The following is a 22417-nucleotide window of genomic DNA, read 5'->3' as shown; positions in this document are numbered from 1 at the left end:
ACTCTTTTCATGCCACTTAGATACAGATATTACCGGAAGTGATTTTCGTAGCAGGCTAGGGGAGCATTTCCGCTAACAATAAGCCTTTTCTTAACCGGTCTCCTAACCTGCTAAGAAAAAGTAACTTCCGGTCGTAGCTGTGTGGCATGAAAAGAGTTTCAGAATGTGCTACTATAGAGCTGTACTGCTAACAAGTTACATACATATTGTATTTATGTATTTATCTCTATTTAACAATGTCATCTTATTACATTAATTTGTATTAAAAGTTGGCTTGATAATGTCTGACAGGATGGTTATTGCTTGAAATACTATTCAAACAAAAGCTCACCATTATAGCTTGATCATGTTTGACATTAGAATATGCTACGCATCATAACATGAACCTTTAAAAAAAAAAAAAAAAAAAAAAACATTTAAGTCATCTGGACCTCTTCTGCTATATCTGCTTAGTGCAGTGTCAAATGTTATGTAAATATATGTTTATTTTTTTACATGAAAATCAATACATGAATATACAAGGCATAGACAGTTAGTGCAGACTTGAATGACATTGGCATGAAGATTGAGAAGGTAGTTAAAGAGGGAGGGGAACTAAAACTCAACACAGTAAATGAGTGCAAATAAATGTGAGGTCTGCTTTACTGTATCATAGAAAACTAAATGCTGCAGACCTTGAATTAGAAATGTTGCAAATGCAGATTAGTATCGTATATAATAATGACATTTACGGAAAAATAACAATCTTATATTAACAATACAAATGAATAACGTATGCCATGATATAAATACATATATTTATGTAGACAGCTGCAATATTCCAGTGGAGCTTTTTCAACGCTTATGTCCAGTAATGTTTGTTTTTCTATCTTGGTGGTAAATCACTCCGCAGCAGGCCATGTCTTTTGAGGACTAGTGGGGCTTCGAGACTTGTTTGTCCCCTGAAAGAAATATACCAATGTTTTCAGAGTGATAGTAGTAAAACAGGGCAAAAACTACAATATACAGTAAAAAATACATAGCTGTAAAGAATATGCTCTAGGGGTCACTACTGCTACACATGCCAAGACAAGATCTTTCAACTAGGCCAACATACCACACCCCAACATTGGAGTATAGCCGAGGCGCTAATATTACACACTTGAAATTGCACATGATACGGATATGTTGTGAATGTGACCTATACTGGATTCAAGGCCAAACTGGCTGTTTGTCATATAAAAACCAGGCAGGTCTCTCGGCCTCAAGACCAGCGTCTGGGGAACTCACAGCTGCCTGGGCTTTGGTGTAGTTCATGTGGGCGTAGAGTAGCACAGCTGTGTCATTGTGAGAGGCCTCCAGGGCGATGGAAAGCGCATTACTGCCGTCCTAGAGAGGTAGGAAGACAAAAGGGACAGCAGGCTTTGCGATAAACCCTTTGAGGTGGGACACCGATAAGATTCCTGCCCATTCACAGCCTCATCACACAGTTTAGAAAGAATAAGAAGCTATATGCCATTCATGCAATATAGAACTGTGTCTTTACTGTATACAGTCAAGGTGAGGCGTGGGCTATCTTACACTGCAAGGGCCGGTGTGGGTACAGGCTTTTCTTCCAGGCAGCCAAGCAACACACCAACTAATCGTAGTTTATCAAAATTTTGATTGGATTAAATCGGGTAGATTAATCAGTTGTGTTCCGGGTTGGCTGAAATAAAACCCTGCACCCACAGTGGCCCTTAAGGTTGCCCACCCCTGGTCTAGGTCTTCAAACCAGCAAAGGGTTAACCCACATCTCTGTCTGCCTCACAATCCTGAAGAATTAGCTGTATCCAATTGTCACAAGGTTGAAAAAAACATGTACCTAAATACTTTCCCAGCCCCTCTCAGTCTAGCTGTATCGTACTGAAACTCAATCCATGTGCTGCATGCCTAACTCATTTTGCCCCAGATGTGCTCTCTTAGAAATATCAGTCTGGACTGGAGGTTCAAACTAGTCTGAGAAAAATCCACTGTAAAGTCATACTGTAGAAAAACACTGGTGTACAGATTATAAAAAGATTCTGTCTTATTGCTAATTTAAAAATTAGCATTCATTTAAAAAAGAAACAAACAAGGATTTATAAAATAAATGTAATATGTTTTTGTATTCACTTCTTGGCTGCGTCGCAATAATCTAGTGGCTTCCTCCCCTGCTCTCCTCTCCTTCATCTGCAGCACTGATGTTAAGACAGGACATATAAAACAATATGGCAAAAGCCTATCCGAGTACTTGCTTTGACCTGCCTAGTTCTTTCAATTCAGCGTGAAATGGAAAAGAGGTAGAAGATGAAGTGGACAGAAAGAGGAAGCCAGGTAAGCGTGTAAAGACACAGAGTGTACAGGGTAAACAGACAGCCAAGGAACTCACATTGTCCACGATGGAGATGTCACAGCCCGGCTGATCCAGGAGCAGCGAGACAATCTCGGCGCGGCCGTGCTCGCTGGCGCACATGAGTGCCGTGGAGCCCTCGTCATCCTTCACGTTCACTTCAGCCCCGCAGTCCAATAGCGCCCGCACCATCTCCTGCCGTCCATGGCTAACGGCTAACATCAGCGCTGTCTGGCCAGCCTAAACACAATATAGCACAGTTAGCATGGTGTTAGCAAGCACACACAAGCAACACTGACTGAGGGGGATAGACTGGATTTAAGTGATTAGAGAAGGACTTGCCTGGCTGGCCTTGGCATTGACGTTGCCCTGACTGAAGAGCTTCCTGACCACCACCATGTCATCCTCCTCTTTCACAGATGAGAGGGCCGCCAGCATGATAGCAGTGTAGCCTGCCTTGTTCTGCTTATCCACACAACACATGCCTGCACAGAGCACACCCACCCCATGGTGAAACCCCGGGGCATGGAAACTTCCTGACGATAAATACATGGTATAACTAATGTGATTTTATGCCTGTAGTTAAACCATGAATACCAAACTTCTGATGATTCATTATGATTATCAGGATCTCTTCACTAAGGTCATAAGCCCCGACCCTAACAGAACTTCCCAGAGATAAGTGAACACTCCTCACTCCAACTAACCTGTGTCCAGTAGTAGCCCCACCACTGTGAAATTGGAGTGGGAGACGCTGTAGTGCAAGGCCGTGTTACCATTGCCATCGGTCATGTTGATGACGTGGGCCAGCAGGGCAGAGGAGACCTCAGTGAAGGCCATCAGGTAGTCTGAGACACGGGGCGGCTGGGCCATCTTTGCACTAGAGATGCGGAACCATTCCAGCTGCACAGTATGAATGCTGGAGAGCTACATGGAGGGAGGATGTGGGATAGGATCACTGATGGAATACAGCTACATACAAGGTTATCATACTAATATGATTATAAACACTTGGAACAGAAGTCTTGGTGATGTATTAAATGTTTATAATCGTATTTAGTGTGGCATGAATTGGACTAAGGAGACCATGTCCGTGCAACCTCTTCTTCAAGTCATGGAACTTCAAAATACACTTGAGAGATTATGTGTGGATTGAAAAAAAAAAACTAACAGGGTATTTGTTTACAAAAATCAGGTATGAGCTAATTTTGAAAAGGAAATGCAAGATTTCCAGGATATAATAAAACAGAGGAATTAAAGAGGCATGCTGAAACATACCACTTCTTTACTCTTCAGTGTTTTGACATCATCATTCAGGTGGTTCTTCAGAATGAGAGAAGCCTCATGCATTTTTGCACTCAGCTCAAATCTAGGACAAGGGATTACTGCAATTAGACATGGACGAAATCTATGGTAGTGACCGACTGGGATCGAACACTTGTGCAACGTAAGATGAGACTCCTATATAACGTATTCAACCATTTTTTGGTGCAAACATCCTGGCTATAATTCCATGTCAATAATATACACATGCATAGCTTCACAGATGATAATGTTGCGAAATAACTTTGGCTGCGGTAATTGAATTCAGGGCACCTAAAGGCTACAAACCAAAATAGAAGATTCAAATTTTACTACCAACAGACTTCTTTCAAGGGAAGCAAACTTTCAACAAATTCTGAAAATTGTGTTGACTATCCCTTTAAAATTGTTATCTGCCAACAATGACAGTTCTATGAGCTGTAGTTGTAATCAAGCATACTTCTCTTTCACTGCATCTGGACTGTCCTCAGTGGCTTCAGTCCCTGCTTCTAAGGCCATATCATCACTATCGGTGTCATCCATATTAATGTTCCTCTCTTCATCGGAGGTCTCCTCCAGAGCTGCCTCTCCATCTTCGCCATCACTACTGTCCGAGCAATCATCCACTTCACTGCCACCCGAGGAACTCCCCTCTTCCTCCTCCTCACTAGATGTCGACTCATACCTGAACAGAAGTACATGTCTAGTTAGTTACCTTTAACATTGGTCATCCTTCTCTTCTAATATGCCCTGTGTATTATCAGTGTGATGGTAATATGTGCAGATTTTTGCTCATTCATTGATGACAAGGCACCACTTACCCCCCATTGAGAATGCCAACAAACTGCAAGCTCTTCTTGCCGCTGCTACGTGCTTCACCGTAACTACTCCCATCCTTCTTCTTCATGATGGACTTCAGCATACCTGTGGCCACAATACTCGGTGAGTGACCCAACTAATCTGCTACTTCATTGAATTCTACAGTGCCTTTGGAAAGTATTCAGGCCCCTTGACTTTATCCACATTTTGTTAGGTTACAGCCTTATTCTAAAAAAATCTATGAAATTATCATTTTTCCTCATCAATCTACACGTAATACCCCATAATGACAAAGCAAAAACAGTTTTTTTGCTAATTTATTACAAATTTAAAACAGAAATGACACATTTACATAAATATTCAGACCCTTTAGTCAGTACCCTTGGCAGCATTTACAGCCTCGAGTCTTCTTGGGTATAACGCTACAAGCTTGGCACATCTATTTGGGGAGTTTCTCCCATTCTTCTCTGCAGATCCTCTCAAGCTCTGTCAGGTTGGATGGGGAGCTTTGCTGCACAGCTATTTTCAGGTCTCTCCAGAAATGTTTGATCGGGTTCAAGTCCGGGCTCTGGCTGGGACACTCAAGGATATTCAGAGACTTGTCCCGAAGTCACTGCTGCATCGTCTTCGCTGTGTGCTCAGGATTGCTGTCCTGTTGGAATGTGAACCGTCACCCCAGTCTGAGGTCCTGAGCGCTCTGGAGCAAGTTTTCATCAAGGATCTCTCTGTACTTCTGTTCATCTTTCCCTCGATCCTGACTAGTCTCCCAGTCCCTGCCGCAGAAAAACATCCCCACAGCATGATGCTGCCACCCCCATGCTTCACCGTAGGGATGGTACCAGGTTTCCTCCAGACATGACGCTTGGCATTCAGGCCAGAGTTCAATCTTGGTTTCATCAGACCAGACAATCTGCTTTCTCATGGTCTGAGAGTCTTTAGGTGCCTTTTGGCAAACTCCATCTTGCCACTCTACCATAAAGGCCTGATTGGTGGAGTGCTGCAGAGATGGTTGCCCTTCTGGAAGGTTCTCCCATCTCCACAGAAGAACTCTAGAGCTCTGTCAGAGTGACCATCTGGTTCTTGATCACCTCACTGACCAAGGCCCTTCTCCCCCAATTAATCACTTTGGCCAGATGACCAGCTCTAGGAAGAGTTTCGGTGGTTCAAAACTTCTTCCATTTAAGAATGATGGAGGCCACTGTGTTCTTGGGGACCTTCAATGCTGCAGAAATGTGTTGGTCCCCTTGCCCAGATCTCTGCCTCGACACAACCTTGTCTCGGAGCTCTACGGAAAATTCCTTCGACCTCATGGCTTGGTTTTTGCTCTGACATGCACTGTCAACTGTGAGACCTCATATAGACAGGTGTGTGCCTTTCCAAATCATGTCCAATCAAATTGCATTTGCCATAGGTGGACTAAAGTTGTAGAAACATCTCAAGGATGATCAATGGAAAAGGATGCACCGGAGCTCAATTTCGTGTCTTATAGAAAAGGGTCTTAATACTTATGTAACATTTCAAAAAACCTTTTTTCACTTTGTCATTATGGGGTATTGTGTGTAGCTTGCTGAGGATTTTTATTAATTTAATACATTTTAGAATAAGGCTGTAAAGTAACAAAATGTGGAAAAAGGGGTCTAAAAACTTTCCAAAGGCCCTGTATATTACATTTACACCTGCTTTATTAGTGTAGAGGAATCATTTATCTTCTATATGAACTATTGTATAAGAATAAATACACTTGGCACTCACTTTCCACCATTGTTGGAGTAGTGTGTATCCTGGGCGCCGTTTCCTCCTCTTTCCCTCCCTTCCCTTCGTCTAAACTGACCGTCTCCTCAGGAGTGACCTTGTACTCTGCAATGGTCATCTGTCTCTTCTTCAGCGCAGTGACTGGAGCTTTCTGCTCTATAGTCTCATCCTCGTACAGATTCTCCCATTGACTCCCAGTGCTGACCAGTGCTACTGGGGTTGGTTCTTCTTCTGCAGGGCTCTCCACAGAGTCCGTCTGAGTGCTCTGGTCGTAATGTATGGCTCTCAAATCCTCACCTACACAAGCGTCAACCACCTCAGGACAACAGGAGACTGCGACATGCTGTGAAGCTGGCGTGGATGTTGTAGAGGCTTCGGTCCCCACTTGGGCATGGGCTGAGTCTGGTTTGGCAAGGACCGCCTTCTCGGACGTTGTTTTGGATTTCCTCTCATCCTCCTGGGCTTTGAGCACCGCCAGGTCCTCGTCAGCCTGGCAGACTCGCCCCTCCAGAGCCAAGATGGACTCCTGCTGGAACTTGATGGTGTCCTGTAGGGTGTCAATCTCCCTCTGGACCTCACTGCTCAGCCCCAGCTGGGATTCCATCACCCAAACCGAGGCCTCTTCTGTCTCCACCCCAGCCTGCACCCACTCCTCACGGAAGGCCGGTGCCTCCGTGGCCACACCTTTCTCGCAGACGTCCACCTGAGGCGTGCCCTCTGAGGCATCCTTGGCACCTTGGCTGTAGTAGAAGACCCCAGCGTCCAGCAACATGTCATCCCCGACGGCCACAGACCTCTTCTCCACAACCTTCTCAGAACGTGCTCCATCTTTCCCAGACTTGCCTTCAAACTTCTCAGTCAGCTTTCTGAGGTCCCCTATTTTGCTTGGACTCTTGGGACTTCTGGGACTCTTGGGGGAAAAAGGAGGACGTTCCTGACTCTGTGTGCCTGTGTCCACCGTTGTGGTGGTAGTACTGCTCACTACTGTTGCAGCCTGTTGTTGGGCCGCCAAGGTTTTCTTCTCCTGCAGTGCCAGTAGGAGCATGTCTTTCTCAGCCCGTAGCTTGGCCACCTCCCTCTCCAGCACTGGGACGCCCTTCACTCTCTCCTCCATCTCCTTCAGTTGCCTCAGGGCAGTGGCCATCTGCTCTCTCACAGTCTGCAACTGGCTGGGAGGCAGAGTAGCCATTCCAGTGCTAGAGGCCGGAGTGCTCCTACCGGAGGAGTGGGGACTGGGTCTGGTCAGACTACTCTGAGATGGGCTGGGGGCGGCAGAGAAGAGATGCAAGGGCTGGTCATCTACTGTGGCTGCTGCACTAGCTGGGGTAACATGAGTAGTCACAGCCCTGGGGCTTTGCTTTGGTGGGTCAGAGAGCTGGAAACAGGTGCCATTTTGGTGCTGGTGGCTCTGCTCCTGCTGCAGTCGCAGGCTGGTCTCCAGGAGGGTCCTCTCTACCCTGGGGTTACGTAGCGGAGGTGGTGGTGGCACTTTGGCGCCAGCAGAGAGGGGGAGGCTAAGGACAGATAGTGGGGACAGGGGTTGCCCCTCACTGGGAGAGGAGCCGATGCGATTCCGTGGGGGTGGAGGAGGGGGCGCACGACCATCTTCGCTGGCGGGTGAGGAGAGGGACTCTGTTGAGGTCCAGCCGCTGGCTCTTCCCCCCACATTCGGGCTCCGCTGGGAGACTTTGACCCCACGGGATGACCTGCGAGAGTTGACGGGTGCCCGGCGGACGTGGTGGCCGCTTTCTATCTCCTCCACATACTTGAGGAAGTCCAGGTCCAGCTGGAAGCCATACGGAGTTTGGACCGAATAAGAGCCCTGTTGATCCGCCTCTTCCTGACTGGAGAATAGAAACGGTGCGCCCAGATCTGCAGTCCACAGGAAAACATTACAACAACAGTTATCAAATCTGGTTAAGTTTTTCAAGTCCCAGACATTATCCATTGTTACCACATATTGACTTGATAAATACCAGCTGGAACTGAAATGCTTACCAGGCAACTTGGGGTTGACCTGCACAGACTGAGTCATGGTTGTGGACTGAGACCTTTCAGCAGAAGCCCCCAGAGAGTCTACGCACAACCTGATAAGAGAAGGGAAACACTGACTCGGATACCTGTGCACTGTAGGTGCTTTACTGAGGCTAGTGTACACATGTATGAATTTCTCATGTGTTACCCAGAGGTGAAGAGAGCATGACATTTGGTTAAGTAAGGAGGCTTGTAGTCTAAAATTACATTATTCAGGATGTCATAGTTTGACACTCTTCGCTTGATAGCGAAATTAGCTGTAGCAAATCTTTCTCATTCAAGACAAAACCTTTTTATAAACTACCCATAAAACACTTACTGTAAGGACACCTGAAGACCTCTATAGACTCTATTTAGCAATGTTTTTGAATACACCCCTTGTTGAAGGGCAATTTCCCACATTGGTCTGGGGTGGGTTTTTCAAAGCCTTCACGCTAAAATAGTATGTTAATTCTCACACCAGCCCAGAATCACACCTCTAGTAGAAGAGCAAAGTGGTTCATTTTTACGAATGATGCTAATTCACACATACAAGACAAACAAACATCGATGTTATAATTGGTACTCTCTCGTGGCTGTGCAGCTGGGTTGTGGAGAGAAATTACGTTGCGCTTTAGCTACGAACTCTCTGGGAAACCCACTCCCCAATGTCCCATTAGAAAGAAAGAGGCACTGTAGGTAACAAGGGGTTAATCCTATGGTTAGTTTTTTTCTTGGTCGGAGGTGTTGAAGTCAAGAAGGGGATTAACCATGACATCACCTATACCTCCAAGCATTATGTCTGAAAGCCCAGATAAAAGCGAAGTTAAGTGGCCCAAGAACAAAAGCAACAACAACGATGAACAGAAGCCAATACAGACAAGCCAGATATTACATTAGGATCAGAAACCCAAACTATTGCTCTCAATCACAGAATTTGCCAACGGTTAAATTAACACGTTGTTCAAACAGGTTTACTTAGTAATAAACTTCCATTATGTCAGCTGTCATCATGTTTCAAAACTGTTGGAGTGTTGCTAGTGTAGTATTTCTGATCGACAAATGAGTTGTATTGAAGTTAAATTACCTCAGTCATACAGTCTGTGGAACAATCATAAAGGTGTCTTGACACTGGGCCAGGGGGTTCACTTTGGGTTGGTCTTCCTGGCTGTCAATCCAGTTCTGGGTCACCGCTCCTTAGCTCCACTGACAGGGAGAGTGATGGATAGACATCAGGGTCAGAGCAGAAACACACATGCATGCAGAGGCACACACACATGTACAGAGTTCACAGTTGTGGGACACATTTCCATACACGGCTCGACTAAGAAAGAGAGATCGACAAAGGGTCAGAGCACCCCACACATCTGTTTCCATATAGCCTTAAGCACATTCCACCACACAATTCCCTCTCACATCCTGCTAGCATGGACCAGGCTGGGACATGTTCAGATACTTGAGGAGGGCTACAAGGTAGTTGTTTTTTTATTTATCCTATGTAATTACATCTCCAAAAACAAGGATTTTCTGACATCTCTCATTGCCATTCAAAGAGAAGCTGTTGATACTGTGACAGCAAAGCTCAGCGTAGCCTACGTTAATATTTCACAAAGCAAGGTGTCAAATTAAAATGATTGCAGCGGATAGTCCATCCAGCCCTCCGCCTCACCAAAGCAAGCTTATCACAAGAGAATGGCATCCACAGACACTGGTCATTAGCGTGAGACATCAAGTGGACTCTGGTTAGCTTCAGCCAGCCGGACATGCCTGCTGTCGCTGCTTCGTTCCCCCAGCCAGAGGAAAGACCCTGTCCCTCCTACACAGGGTTCTAGGGCTATAGAGCAGAGATTTTCCTGACTAGGTACAACTCTGGGCTCTAGTTATAGCTTATAACTTGACTAGGGACAGGATTTCAAGTACTGGTATGGAAATACTCCTAGGCCTTGCCATAGCTGGGCGCTATGGCCCAAAAAAATCAAATCACGGTATTTTTTAAATTTATGACAGTATTTTATGTTTTTTAATAATAAAAGTTCTACATTTGCTTTATGAGTAGTGCGTGACCCTAGGGTGGCATCACATACATCCTAAGTGATTTCATGGGTCTCTCTCCATTCTGATTTTTTTTTTATACTGTTCAATTAAACTTCAAACAAAAATAATTTTCTACATTTTCATAAATTCCTAATTCTACAGTTATAAGATAGTAGTGGGCACTTTGAATGCAGTGTTTTTTGACATGACAACAAATGAAAATGCCAGGGAGAAGTTATTGTGATAGGGTTGGAACCAAAGTGTTGGTCCGTGTTTCCTTAGGGACCCTATAATCATTGGCTACATTAAATGTTATTCAAGCTTCACCTATTCCTCTTTGATTTAGAGGATACTGTTGCACAAACATGCTCATTTAGGCCTACACCATCAATGGTATTAGGCTGTATAGCTAGCTACGTTTGCTCTGACTCTGTACATTTATTAGCCAGATAACTAGCGATTAGCGGCTAATACGACTTAGCCACAACTTGCTAAGAAAATACAAACCAGCTGTTTGCAGAACGCTTGCCCTAGCACAATGGAGTGAACACAACATTGTCTAATTAGTCAAGGTGCTGCGCAGGTTAGCTGAAAACATGCGGAAACTACAGCTGCACAGCCACCAGTTAAGAACAATAAAATCAACAAGTGGTTATCTAGAGTCCATTAGTTATACTGAGTAAACTGGAAAACATTGATTTGTTTTGGAATATTTACTCAAAATAGCTGTTGTATAACTTCTTGTGGACAAGGTTTCAGTTCTAGGTTGCAGAAAGAATCTGTCTGTGTTTGGGCTTCTTGAAATACAGTATCCCACTGGACGTGCCAAATTCCAAGTGCCTCAGATTTGCTCCAGATGCCAGCTCCTCAGATCAGAGGAGTGTAACATAAACACGTAGTCCCCATCCCACCCTCACTACTCCTCACTTAGTGCCTCCAGCTCCCACTCAGCATAAATAGGCCAGTTCAATATGTTTTTTCCAGGTCCTGATGACAGGCAACAAATTACAGGGCAACCCACACACTCAGAAGGAGAAACCACATTCTGCTGCGCCCCTCATCCTCACCAGTAGTGAGCCACAGCCATGTCACACACACACACCAGCAGGAGTGAGCACACACACACACACACACAAATTGCCTGTTACATACACACCGTTCTGTTGTGGTAGCGATCTTGTAGACTATGATCCCATAAACGACCTTAACTAATGCCTATGGCTGTAAGTCAAAACAAGGCAACAGTAAACATGTCCCATCCCCCCCACCCCTTGGGACAAATGAGATATTGCGTGTGACTAACACATTTCTGTTAATTACTATAGCTCCCGCATTGGGCCCATCAGTGTCATTTTGTAAATGCCGGATCTCTCTGGTAAGACACATCATCCACCCAAGTTTAATCAAAATCGTGCCAGTGCTGTCTGAGATATCACGTGTGATGAACGTACAGAGGGCGACACATCCACAGTCCCCTCCCCGATTTCATTGTGAGGAACAACTAATAGCAGGCCTAGGTCTTCAGTTTGTAAACCTGTCCCACTGTTAACAGACACACTGGATTACTCTACAAATTGAGGCCTAGTTACTTTAAGCTAAGAAATGCAATTAACTGCACATATTTCAAATAGGTGTTGAGGATTTCTGTAAATATTTGTCTAACATTTTTTAAATAATGATTCTCTACTATTACCGTCATCAATGAGGCAGCCGTTTCCCCAGCATTCACCATAAATCTAACACTGAAGTCGACTTTTTCAGCACTGCTTTTCAACAGGAAATGTTCTGGTCGAGGGCTGCTGGCTACATCGCATGAGCCATGATTTGGAAAAGTAACCTCATCCCTGCCACCACCTCCCTTTTCCCCTCAAAAGGAAGGGGAGGGTCTACAACAAGTCCAGCTGACAATAGAAAAAGCAAGGCATCTAACTCAACAGATACATGATAGTCACTCCAGTTCAGCCCACACATATTAACCCAGATTGGGACTTCTTGGGCAGGGCCAAGACTAATTCTTTCATCCTTCCAGCCCACCCCACCACAACCACAGGCTCATCTTTATCATCACACTACTTAACATAAGAAAAGTCCCATTCAGAAAAGAGACACTCATAGGGTAGGGCCACACTCCCCCACTCCCTGTCTCTGTATGGCTCAGTTCAGCTGCTGGGATAAATCTGCTGTTTCCTGAAGAGAATCAGGTCTGAGAACAGCCCCCGGCCCCGGGGAGACCTATTGTCTCGCAGCAGGAACTCAGGGCCGCTCTGCTCCTGCCAGGAAGCCCATCGCTAAGGCCAAAAAGCTGCTTCCTGTGAGGCCAGAGGAAAAAGTCAGGTAAAAAAAAACAAGTAAAAAGAGGAGCTGAACAAACACACAACGTCATCTACCTCGTTGCGACACAATAACAAAAGACCAACACACAGAAACGCAAAACACACATCCACTACAGGTCCTGTCCTTTTCCTGGAGTACAAGCATCCTATCACATGACACATCATGCAACACTTGGACAACATGCGATTAGAGCCAGGGATATATAACATGTGTAAACAGCATGAAGGCAAGAGCATGGGAAGTTTAAGGAAATAACCCCCAAATACCTGGAAATATGCAGATGTTTCCCTAGGCACTTTGGGCTGCACGCTTACCCATAACTCTGTCTCGTAAGTCATGCATTGATGTCAATGAGGGGATTTCGAGATGCACATAAACACAATGCAATCCCAAGTTATGCTTCAGCTCTAACATTAGATATTAAATCTATCAATCTTGAATATGCATCTAGACTAGAACCCTATCTTTTAACTATCAACTTTGGTCTCAAACATCACATGCATCCCATAACACCCCTTGATTCTCATCCAAACAGTCACATTCAAGCCCCACAATGAGGCATTATGCCATGTCAGTGGTGATGCTGTTTTCTGAGGTCTCCTTGTTCAACATCCCAGTCCCCTTCCCCCTCACTCCCTACTGGGTTCAAAATGTCAAAAGTGAATTCAATCAGGCATTGGGGAAGTCTGTGGCTTTGGTTGGTGTTTGGGAGGCCAAATACAAAACCCAGTCTGACATGAACTATTTTACTTTTTCAAACTGTATATTTTCAAACTGTTATATTGTCAACAAGACTTGGAATGGACTTGGAATGGTCCAATAAATGATGCAACTGTCTCACACAGAAACAGTTCTTATGAATCTATTTTTTCCCCAATTATACAACTTTTCCATTGGTCACCATAGCAGTATGTTCCAGGTCTGATGCCTATAGCAGTCGGTCACATTGAATACAAGTAAATGGCTTTAGTGAGAACAGTATTTCTCCTTGTCTTTTTCCTTAGGTGGAGTGCAAAGGCCCCGGAAGCCTTTCACTGTGATAAACGTAAATGAATGAAGCTAAGGACTTCAGCGACAACAGCATAATGACATGCATTAAGTGTCTCCAAAAGTGGCCTTGGCTAAATTGTGTCTTCCTGTGAGAAGCAGCTGATTATACTTTGAGGGGGAATAAACACCATCTCAAGGCACTGGATTCAATTAGTAAATAGCCTCTCTCCCTCAGACCTTGTTAGAGAATTGGGTATTTTTAGCACATTTTTCATTCAGCATTTCTCTGTAGAAAGTGTAGTAGGAACTCAATCTTATATCCAAGATGGATTCAATTGAATAGAGTTCCTGTGTAACGAAAGCCCATTAAGCAGTATGTTCCTACTCGTATCAATCAAATCTTCTCTCCAGGACAAGTCCTTTTTGAGATGCTGTGTCAATCTCCAAGTTGGCCAAATGCAACTGAAGGAAGTGTACAAATGTTAGCCTGCATGTTTCTTCAAACTTTAAATTTAACTTACAATCAAATTCTTTCTGTAGGAGGTGCAAATGAAAAAACCGACTCCAATCAGAAAGAATGGCTGGATATTGAAAGTGGCAATTTCCATTTTCTAAGTAGGGGTGCATGCTACTTATGGTTGAAGGCCTCTACTGTTAGGTTACACACTTAACACTAATTGCTGACTTGAGAAATGCTAGAACTTTTTAAGAGAAATTAGCCATTTACAGTTGAAGTCGGAGGTTTACATACACTTAGGTTGGAGCCATTAAAACTAGTTTTTCAACCACTCCACAATTTCTTGTTAAAAAAAATATATAGTTTTGGTAAATCTGTTAGGACATCTACTTTGTGCATGACAAGTAATTTTTCCAACAATTGTTTAGAGACATTATTTCACTGTATCACAATTCCAGTGGGTCAGAGCATGTGAAAATGTGAAAAAGCATGTGCGAGCAAGGAGGCCTACAAACTTGACTCAGTTACACCAGCTCTGTAAGGAGGAATGGGCCAAACTTTAACTTATTGTGGGAAGCTTGTGGAAGGCTACCTGAAAGATTTGACACAAGTTAAACGATTTAAAGGCAATGCTACCAAATACACTCAATTAGTATGTAAACTTCTGACCCACTGGGAATATGATGAAAGAAATAAAAGCGGAAATAAATCACTATTATGCTGACATTTCACATTCTTAAAATAAAGTGGTGATCCTAACTGACCTAAGACAGGGAATTTTTACTAAGATTAAATGTCAGGAATAGTGAAAAACTGAGTTTAAATGTATTTGGCTAAGGTATATGTAAACTTCCGACTTCAACTGTAGATCACCAGGCTTTAGAGCCACGGTTGGTGACAGTAGTTACAACCAAGAACTGTGTTATGATACTTTGGCTGTGAACTGGACTGTTTTCTGACAGGGGAGAGCATGGGGCAGAAAGTAATTGCCAAGGTCAACCAGGAAGTGACATTTCTGTTCAGAAAAGCCACATTTCTAGATAAAGGGACCTTGAAAACACTTGCAGCAGGGTTAGTGCAGACTCACTGACCATGCATGCGCTACCTCATACAGTAGCTCCCCTAACTTCATCAAGAACAAGCTACAGACAGCTCAGAATAAAATGTCAAGGGTCATTCTGAATCTTAGCCCTGTTGGCCTTTCAACTCTGTGAAATACAGTGGCTATCAGTTGATAAAAAGAGTCATTCAGCTGAAGCTGGGATTGGGCCAGAAAAACATGTATGGTACAGTCCCCTCAGTATCTAAAGAGCTCTCTCATTCCTACGCCACAAGATTTTGTGCTATGTCGGTACTGGCCAGAACACATTTTCAGATATGGCAGTGGTAGAGTGGAGCAAACTCCCAGCTGAGATAAGACTGGCAGAAGTGTTTGAACTTAAGACTGGCAGAAATTGTTTTTAAGTTCAAACACTTCTGCAAGGCTTGGTTAATGTTGAGATAGCCTCCTGGCCAAGTGTAAAGCTACTCTGCGCTAGTGGAGTAATTAGTTAGATATGTATATTTAGCTTTTTGTTTGTATACATCTAAATATGTGGACATTGTATGTATGACACAGAGTGCCCATGTCACTTGTTTTGCACTGCAGCCACTTGCCTACCAATAGAGGACATTAATGGTCTTAGACAAAAAGTCAATATAATCTTGTGCAATTTTGAAACACATATTGGTTGCCTGGTTGTGGTTTCTTTATGCATCTTAAAATTGTCAATTCAAATCAAGGGATTTGGGGAAAACCTTTCCATCTACCAGCAGACGGTTATCATTAGCATTATCGTTAACGGCTACACAACGTGTAGACGAGACATACACCCCTGCACATTGACTCGGTACTGGTACCTGTATATAGCCTTGTTGCTGTTATTTTAATGTTGCTCTTTAATTATTATAATATTTTTTCTTCAGTTTATTTAGTAAATACTTTCTTAACACCTATCTTAAAACTGCATTGTTGGTTAAGGGCTTGTAAGTAATCTTTTCACTATAAGGTCTACACCGTCGGCGCATGTGACAAATAACATTTGATTTGAGGCATTCCTGTGCCGTTTTAGAAAGTTGCAGGAAAATATGAATCACTGATGTATTTTGTTCATGATTAAAGTGGGCAAATGTAATTCATTTTCTAATAAGTTCAATACATTTTTTAATAATGTCCGAGAGAGATTTACATGGTTATCAAAACGTCATGCCAGGGTAAGCCTACACGAAACACAGACCTTATTTTAAGTGTTTCTAAAATCCCCTATGGGAAGAATGTATGGTAAAAAAAAACGACTGGAACCATTTCCTTGTTTGACCACTAGGTTTTATGGGTATTATGACACGTCCACTGAGGGGTTCTATAGCAAACTCCACTCTATGCGGCACAAGATCTGCAGGTTGAACATGGTGAGATTAGACTCCTAAATTGATTTAGGCAATTTTACAGCAAACTAGCTACTTCATATCCTGATATTGACTTTGGTATTATTGTGTGTAGCTATGTTTGCTAGCTAGCCAGCCAACCCATAGAGAAAGCATTGCATTGTGGGTTTTGTAGCAGACTTGAGCTGCAACAGATTTCCAACACGATTTTTCACATGTAGTTACCAACCTTTTTATAATGACAAAATTCAACATTTGTTCACAAAAAATATTGTTCCCACATATTCATGTTATTTAACACTGTAAATGATAAGAATTAGTGGTTTGGGGGGGATTTTTGTTTTAAGGTTGGTGAAAAAGTGGCTATGATTTTGTGTGCTGTACTTAGTCAATTGAAAATGTGCTTATAGTTTTGACTTTTTGATGATCTGTTTTGAGTTTTGTAATAGGGGTTGTGAAAATGTACCACATACACACGTGAAAATTCCACCAAAGCGTTTTTTTTATTTTTAAGAAAGCCTGATTGTTAGGTCTACCAACGACTGCAGGTTGCCCTAACAGAGTAAATAAAAATCTGGGAGACTCAAATTAGTATGATAGGTAACGTTTGGTATTTTTACTTTTTACCTTTATTTAACCAGGTAGGCCAGTTGAGAACAAATTCTCATTTACAACTGCGACCTGGCCAAGATAAAGCAAAGCAGTGCAACACATACAACACAGAGTTATACATAGGTTAAACAAAAGTACAGTCAACACAATAGGAAAATCTGTAAACAGTGTGTGCAAATGAAGTAAGGAGGTAAGGAAATAAATAGGCCAATAGTGGCAAAGTAATTACAATTTAGCAATTTACACTGGTGTGATATGTGCAGATGAGGATGTGCAAGTAGAAATACTGGTGTGCAAAAGAGCAGAAAAACAAAAACATATGGGGATGAGGTAGGTAGTTGGATGGGCTAATTACAGATGGGCTGGGTACAGCGAACGGTAAGCTGCTGACAGTTGACTCTTAAAGTTAGTGAGGGAGATATAGGTCTCCAACTTCAGTGATTTTTGCAATTCGTTCCAGTCATTGGCAGAAGAGAACTAGAAGGAAAGGCGGCCAAAGCAGGTGTTGGCTTTGGGGATCACCAGTGAAATATACCTTCTGGAACGCGTGCCCCGGGTGAGTGTTGCTATGGTGACTAGTGAGCTGAGATAAGGCAGAGCTATAACTACAAAGAAGTATAGATGACCTGGAGCCAGTGGGTTTGGCGAGGAATATGTAGCGAGGACCAGCCAACGAGAGCATACCAGTTGCAGTGGTGGGTAGCATATGGGGTTTTGGTAACAAAAACAGATAGCACTGTGATAGCAAACTGGATGCAGTCTGAGTAGAGTGTTGGAGGCTAATTTGTAAATGACATTGCCGAAGTCAAGGATCGGTAGGATAGTCAGTTTTAAAAAGGGCAATTTTGGCAGCATGAGTGAAGGAGGCTTTGTTGTGAAATAGGAAGCCGATTCTAGATTTAATTTTGGATTGGAGATGCTTAATGTGAGTCTGGAAGGAGAGTTTACAGTCTAACCAGACACCTAGGTATTTATAGTTGTCCACATAGTCTAAGTCAGAACCGTCCAGAGTAGGGATGCTAGTCGGGCATGCGGGTGCGGGCAGCGATCGGTTGAAGAGCATGCATTTCGTTTCACTAGCATTTAAGAGCCGTTAGAGGCCACGGAAGGAGTGTTGTATGGCGTTGAAGCTCGTTTGGAGATTTGTTAACACAATGTCCAAAGAGGGGCCAGATATATACACAGAATGGTGTCGTCTGCGTAGAGGTGGATCAAAGAATCACCCGCAGCAAGAGCAACATCATTAATATATACAGAGAAAAGAGTCAGCCCGAGAATTGAACCCTGTGGCACCCCCATAGAGACTGCCAGAGGTCCGGACAACAGGCCCTCCGATTGGTATGTATTAATGTGTGGACGTCCATCATCCATGTCTTATGATATTTTACGAATTCCCATTTGTATGCTACGAATTGCAATTCGTACAATATTACAAATTTACAATATATATGATACAGATTCCAATTTGTTTTTGCTAAACTTAACTACATGGCTAATGCTAACGTTAGCTAGGTGGCTAACGTTAGATAGGTTAAAGGGTTAAGGCAACTGTTAGCTAAGATGCTAAGTAGTTGAAAAGTTGCTAATTGACTAAAATGCTGAAGTTGTTCATTAGATTCGAAAACACAAGCTTTGGGTTGCTAGACATTGTCTTATGTAACCATACCAAAAGTGTAACATATCATACTAATTTGAGTGGCCCAGATTTTAATTTACTATGTTGAGTCTAGTCTATGAGACCAGCCTGCATAGTGATAGTTCTCAACCTGTGAACTCAAGATGAACTCCTATGGACGTTGCAAAACAATGATTCCGTGGCTGTCAAGTGAGATAGAATGGACTGGGGAATCCGACTGGCAATAAGCCAGCTTAAAGCATAGAATCACATGACAGACAACTTGGGGATGGTTAGCAATCAAGTGGATGAATTACAGTCTGGACCAGCCATGTCTAGAGCACAACTCAATCCACCATATGAGAATCAATTGTTATCACAACAAGCCAATTCCACAAAGCTGTAGTCATATAAACCCTGTTAATCCCTGGTGCTAACATGCGTAGATGTTGTCCCCATCCCGATTGTGCCCACTTTAGGGGGTGTAGATGATGTGTAGATGATCAAAAGACACATCATTTTCTGATTGTGAGCAGATCTTCCTGACTGCCTACGGAGGTTGTCAGGCACGTATTGTGTCTGGATCAGCGGAGTCTAGTCCTCAGAGGAAGGGGAGGACCATCCTCCTCAGTGAATTTCTTTCTTTTTTTTAAATGGTAAAACATTTTAAAAGTTATCCTTTTTAGATAAAACTGTACTAAATATAATCACGTCACCAAATAATTGATTAAACAGACTACTTTGCAAAGCAGGTCGACAGTAGCCTCAACAGCACTCTGTAGGGTAGCACCATGGTGTAGCCGGAGGAGAGCTAGCGTCCGTCCTCCTCTGGGGACATTGACTTCAATACAAAATCTAGGAGGCTCATGGTTCTCTCAATCTTCCATAGACTTACACAGCAATTATGACAACTTCCGGGGGACTTCCTCCAACCTATCAAAGCTCTGGTAGCATGAACTGACATGTTGTCCACCCAATCAAAGGATCAGAGAATTAATCTAGTACTGAAAGCATAAACTACAGCTAGCTAGCATTGCAGTGCATAAAATGTGGTGAGTAGTTGACTCAAAGAGAGAGAAAGACAATAGTTGAACAGTTTTGAACAAATTAATCTCTTCCAAAATGAAGGAGAAGAAAGAGAAATATATGTAGAGAGAGAATGTCATTTTCTTTTCAGTTTCACTTACTTAGCAAATGCAGCTAGCTAGTTTAGCCTACTTAAACACCCTGCTCAAACAGAGGGATGCCATGTTAGCTAGCTGGCTATGACAATCCAACACAACACTGGAACTCTTCCAAGTCAAGGTAAACTTTTGGTTTTACAAATGTATTGCCACCGGGCGCACCAGTGTAACTGCCTACTTACTGTACACTGTAACATTACTGTATGATTGTAGCGGGTTCACTAACGTGTTAGTTCTGTTAGCTATGCTGACTATGACGTTGTCAGCATATTATCTAAAGTAACGATGTAGGCTGTGTGTAGTTTTTTTTAAACTGGTCACATACAGCTGATGTGTTGTACATTGAAGTCCACAAGCGAAGGGAGGAGGAGAGTGCACAAAAGGAATACAACATGGCTGTGTATTTATGCGTGATGGGGGGGGGATTAATTACGCCCAGTTCTGTTAAAAAACGTTTATTAAAATGTAAGCAAAAGGAACAAAACGGGGATAAACATACTTGAATTTGTCCAATAGAAACTCTCCTTTACAACTGTTGGACTAATGATTACATACTAATCAGCTAGATGCAGGCAAGAGTGTGCAAGGAGGTATTGAATGTCACGGTCTGTCCATGTGTCACCTCAAATGTGTCTCTCGACCCGCACCTACATTGTACACTTTCATTCATAGGCTAGGTTGTAGCAACCTCATGATGGGTATAGGGAAAATTGAGTATCATGTAGTAGCTTAAACCTATCGCTGTTACATTGAACTGGGTGAATGGAATATGAATGACAGTCATCCAATAAGCTGTAATAGAAATAAGGCCACGCTCATGAAAAACAATTGTCAGTGCCATCGTAAATGGCACTGACCGACACTGGTCTGGATATCTCACAAGTGTAGACGGAGTTGGGCGGTCACACCATTTAAAGCATCAGTATCCTGCCCTCTAAAGTCATTGACAGGTGGCACCATTAACCAATAGTCTTCAAATAAATCAATTCAATTCATATATTATTTTGAAACAAAATCTGTCAAATAGTTTGCATACAGAGGGACCACAACATCTGGTCACAATGCCAACACAGTTAAAGACACATTTTAATGCCAAGTTTAGTCATGAAACTCTTGATCCGATTGGATCATCTTAATCGGATGGTGGCAACCACATGTTAGCACCAAGTATAAATAGGGCTTTAGTCATCCCCATACCATAATATGATTATGTGTGTTATTGAGGCAGAACACTACTTCCTTGTCCTCCATAGAGTGAAGAAAAGCTGCTGACAGTACCACAGACTTCTTAATGGGGTGATATGAACAGGGTTAAGGAGTATTCCACTGACAATGGGGTATTTTCATATGATGTCATGTCCTATTGTTTGATGATGACTATGTTTCGCTAACACTCCAAATATTTTTTTCTTGGGAAAATAAGGATTTTGTTATCCTGAGTGGATTAGAATCTCAAGTGTTCTTCTTGTCTAAATCCAATGTCACTAATCAACAGATATCCACATAGCACCTTCATAAATCCATGCTATGCATTCAGTAGCCTATAAATCTCAAAGGAATATCTAATTGAACAGTCATCTTGCATGGGGTGTGTCAATTCTTCTCATCTAAGGACTAAACTAACTCTGAAAACGATGTATAATTAATTTTAGTTCAATTCAAAACAGCTGTTGTTGGACTAGCCCAGTTTTGTTCAAATGGGGCTATTGGCAGACATTATGATAGGCTACAGTCTTTATGCGCAAATATTATATAAATTATGTCTGTCCATGTGCGGTCTCTGAACAGTGAGCAAAATAAATGCACAACGTTATGACGTACATAAATACAACAGTATGTAGTTGATGTTTTAACTCTGACAGATATGGAACGCCGTTTGGGTCTTTGCGTGTCATATAGTTCGGCTACAGCTTTTTCAGAATACAGTTGGTTACAGAAACACTTGTCGCAGGGATATGATGAGTTCGTATGGGTTGGGAACACCCAAAAGTATATTTTCTGCGGAATAGTTTCAAAACACTAAATCAAAGTTGTACACAATATGTTACTATGTAATAGACGAGATCGAAATCAATCAAGGCATGGTTCAATACGGTTGATACAGCGGCAACATTACCTGTAGGCTACCATTTGCTTTACGCAAATGTTGATCTCCTTGATAGACTATTATTCGAGTAATAAGTCGTGCATGTAAGTAATATGTATCAAGGAAATGAGTTTCTTACCTTTCAGACGTTCTATGGCTTTCTTTCAACGTTCAATCTAACTTCTGATGGCATTCCCGGGATAAGTTAATAAACTTAGGAAGACAGGAAAACATGCCACCCTTACGTTTTCTCACTCTTCAAAAGGGCTGAATCAATGATAGACAGGGGAATCATCCAATCGGTGCTAGGGGATGTGTGACCAATGTGTGACCAATAAAAGTAGTAGGAGACAGAACGGGTTGGAAGTGACTAGTGGCAGACTTCCTACTTATACCGTCTCATGTCCATAGTCATAATATAAAGCCCTTTTGATTATGTTTCTTA

The 22417-nt window shown here is 42.7% G+C and overlaps 1 protein-coding gene across 2 annotated transcripts; it reads right to left on the bottom strand.

Annotated features, from left to right (window-relative positions):
* Positions 1–467: 467 nt before the first annotated feature.
* Positions 468–22312, bottom strand: LOC112250757 (KN motif and ankyrin repeat domain-containing protein 3). 2 transcript variants are annotated; one of them, XM_024421163.2, is made up of 12 exons: positions 22112–22312; positions 9324–9442; positions 8222–8310; positions 6224–8095; positions 4474–4576; positions 4113–4337; positions 3629–3719; positions 3058–3277; positions 2693–2835; positions 2390–2590; positions 1270–1368; positions 468–941 (listed from the first exon to the last, which is right to left on the bottom strand). In XM_024421163.2, the coding sequence occupies exons 3-12, from the start codon at positions 8256–8258 to the stop codon at positions 882–884; spliced, it is 3051 nt and encodes a 1016-aa protein (XP_024276931.1). In that variant the 5' UTR covers positions 8259–8310; positions 9324–9442; positions 22112–22312; the 3' UTR covers positions 468–881. The 2 variants fall into 2 exon arrangements, with proteins under 2 accessions (XP_024276931.1, XP_024276932.1); XM_024421164.2 differs by lacking the exon at positions 22112–22312 and adding an exon at positions 11964–12112.
* Between the last annotated feature and the right edge of the window lie 105 nt (positions 22313–22417).

Source organism: Oncorhynchus tshawytscha, linkage group LG05, assembly GCF_018296145.1.
Source record: "Oncorhynchus tshawytscha isolate Ot180627B linkage group LG05, Otsh_v2.0, whole genome shotgun sequence".
NCBI lineage: Eukaryota > Metazoa > Chordata > Actinopteri > Salmoniformes > Salmonidae > Oncorhynchus > Oncorhynchus tshawytscha.
The sequence above is the reverse complement of the archived record's forward strand: the minus strand, read 5'-3'. Positions and strand labels throughout refer to the sequence as shown.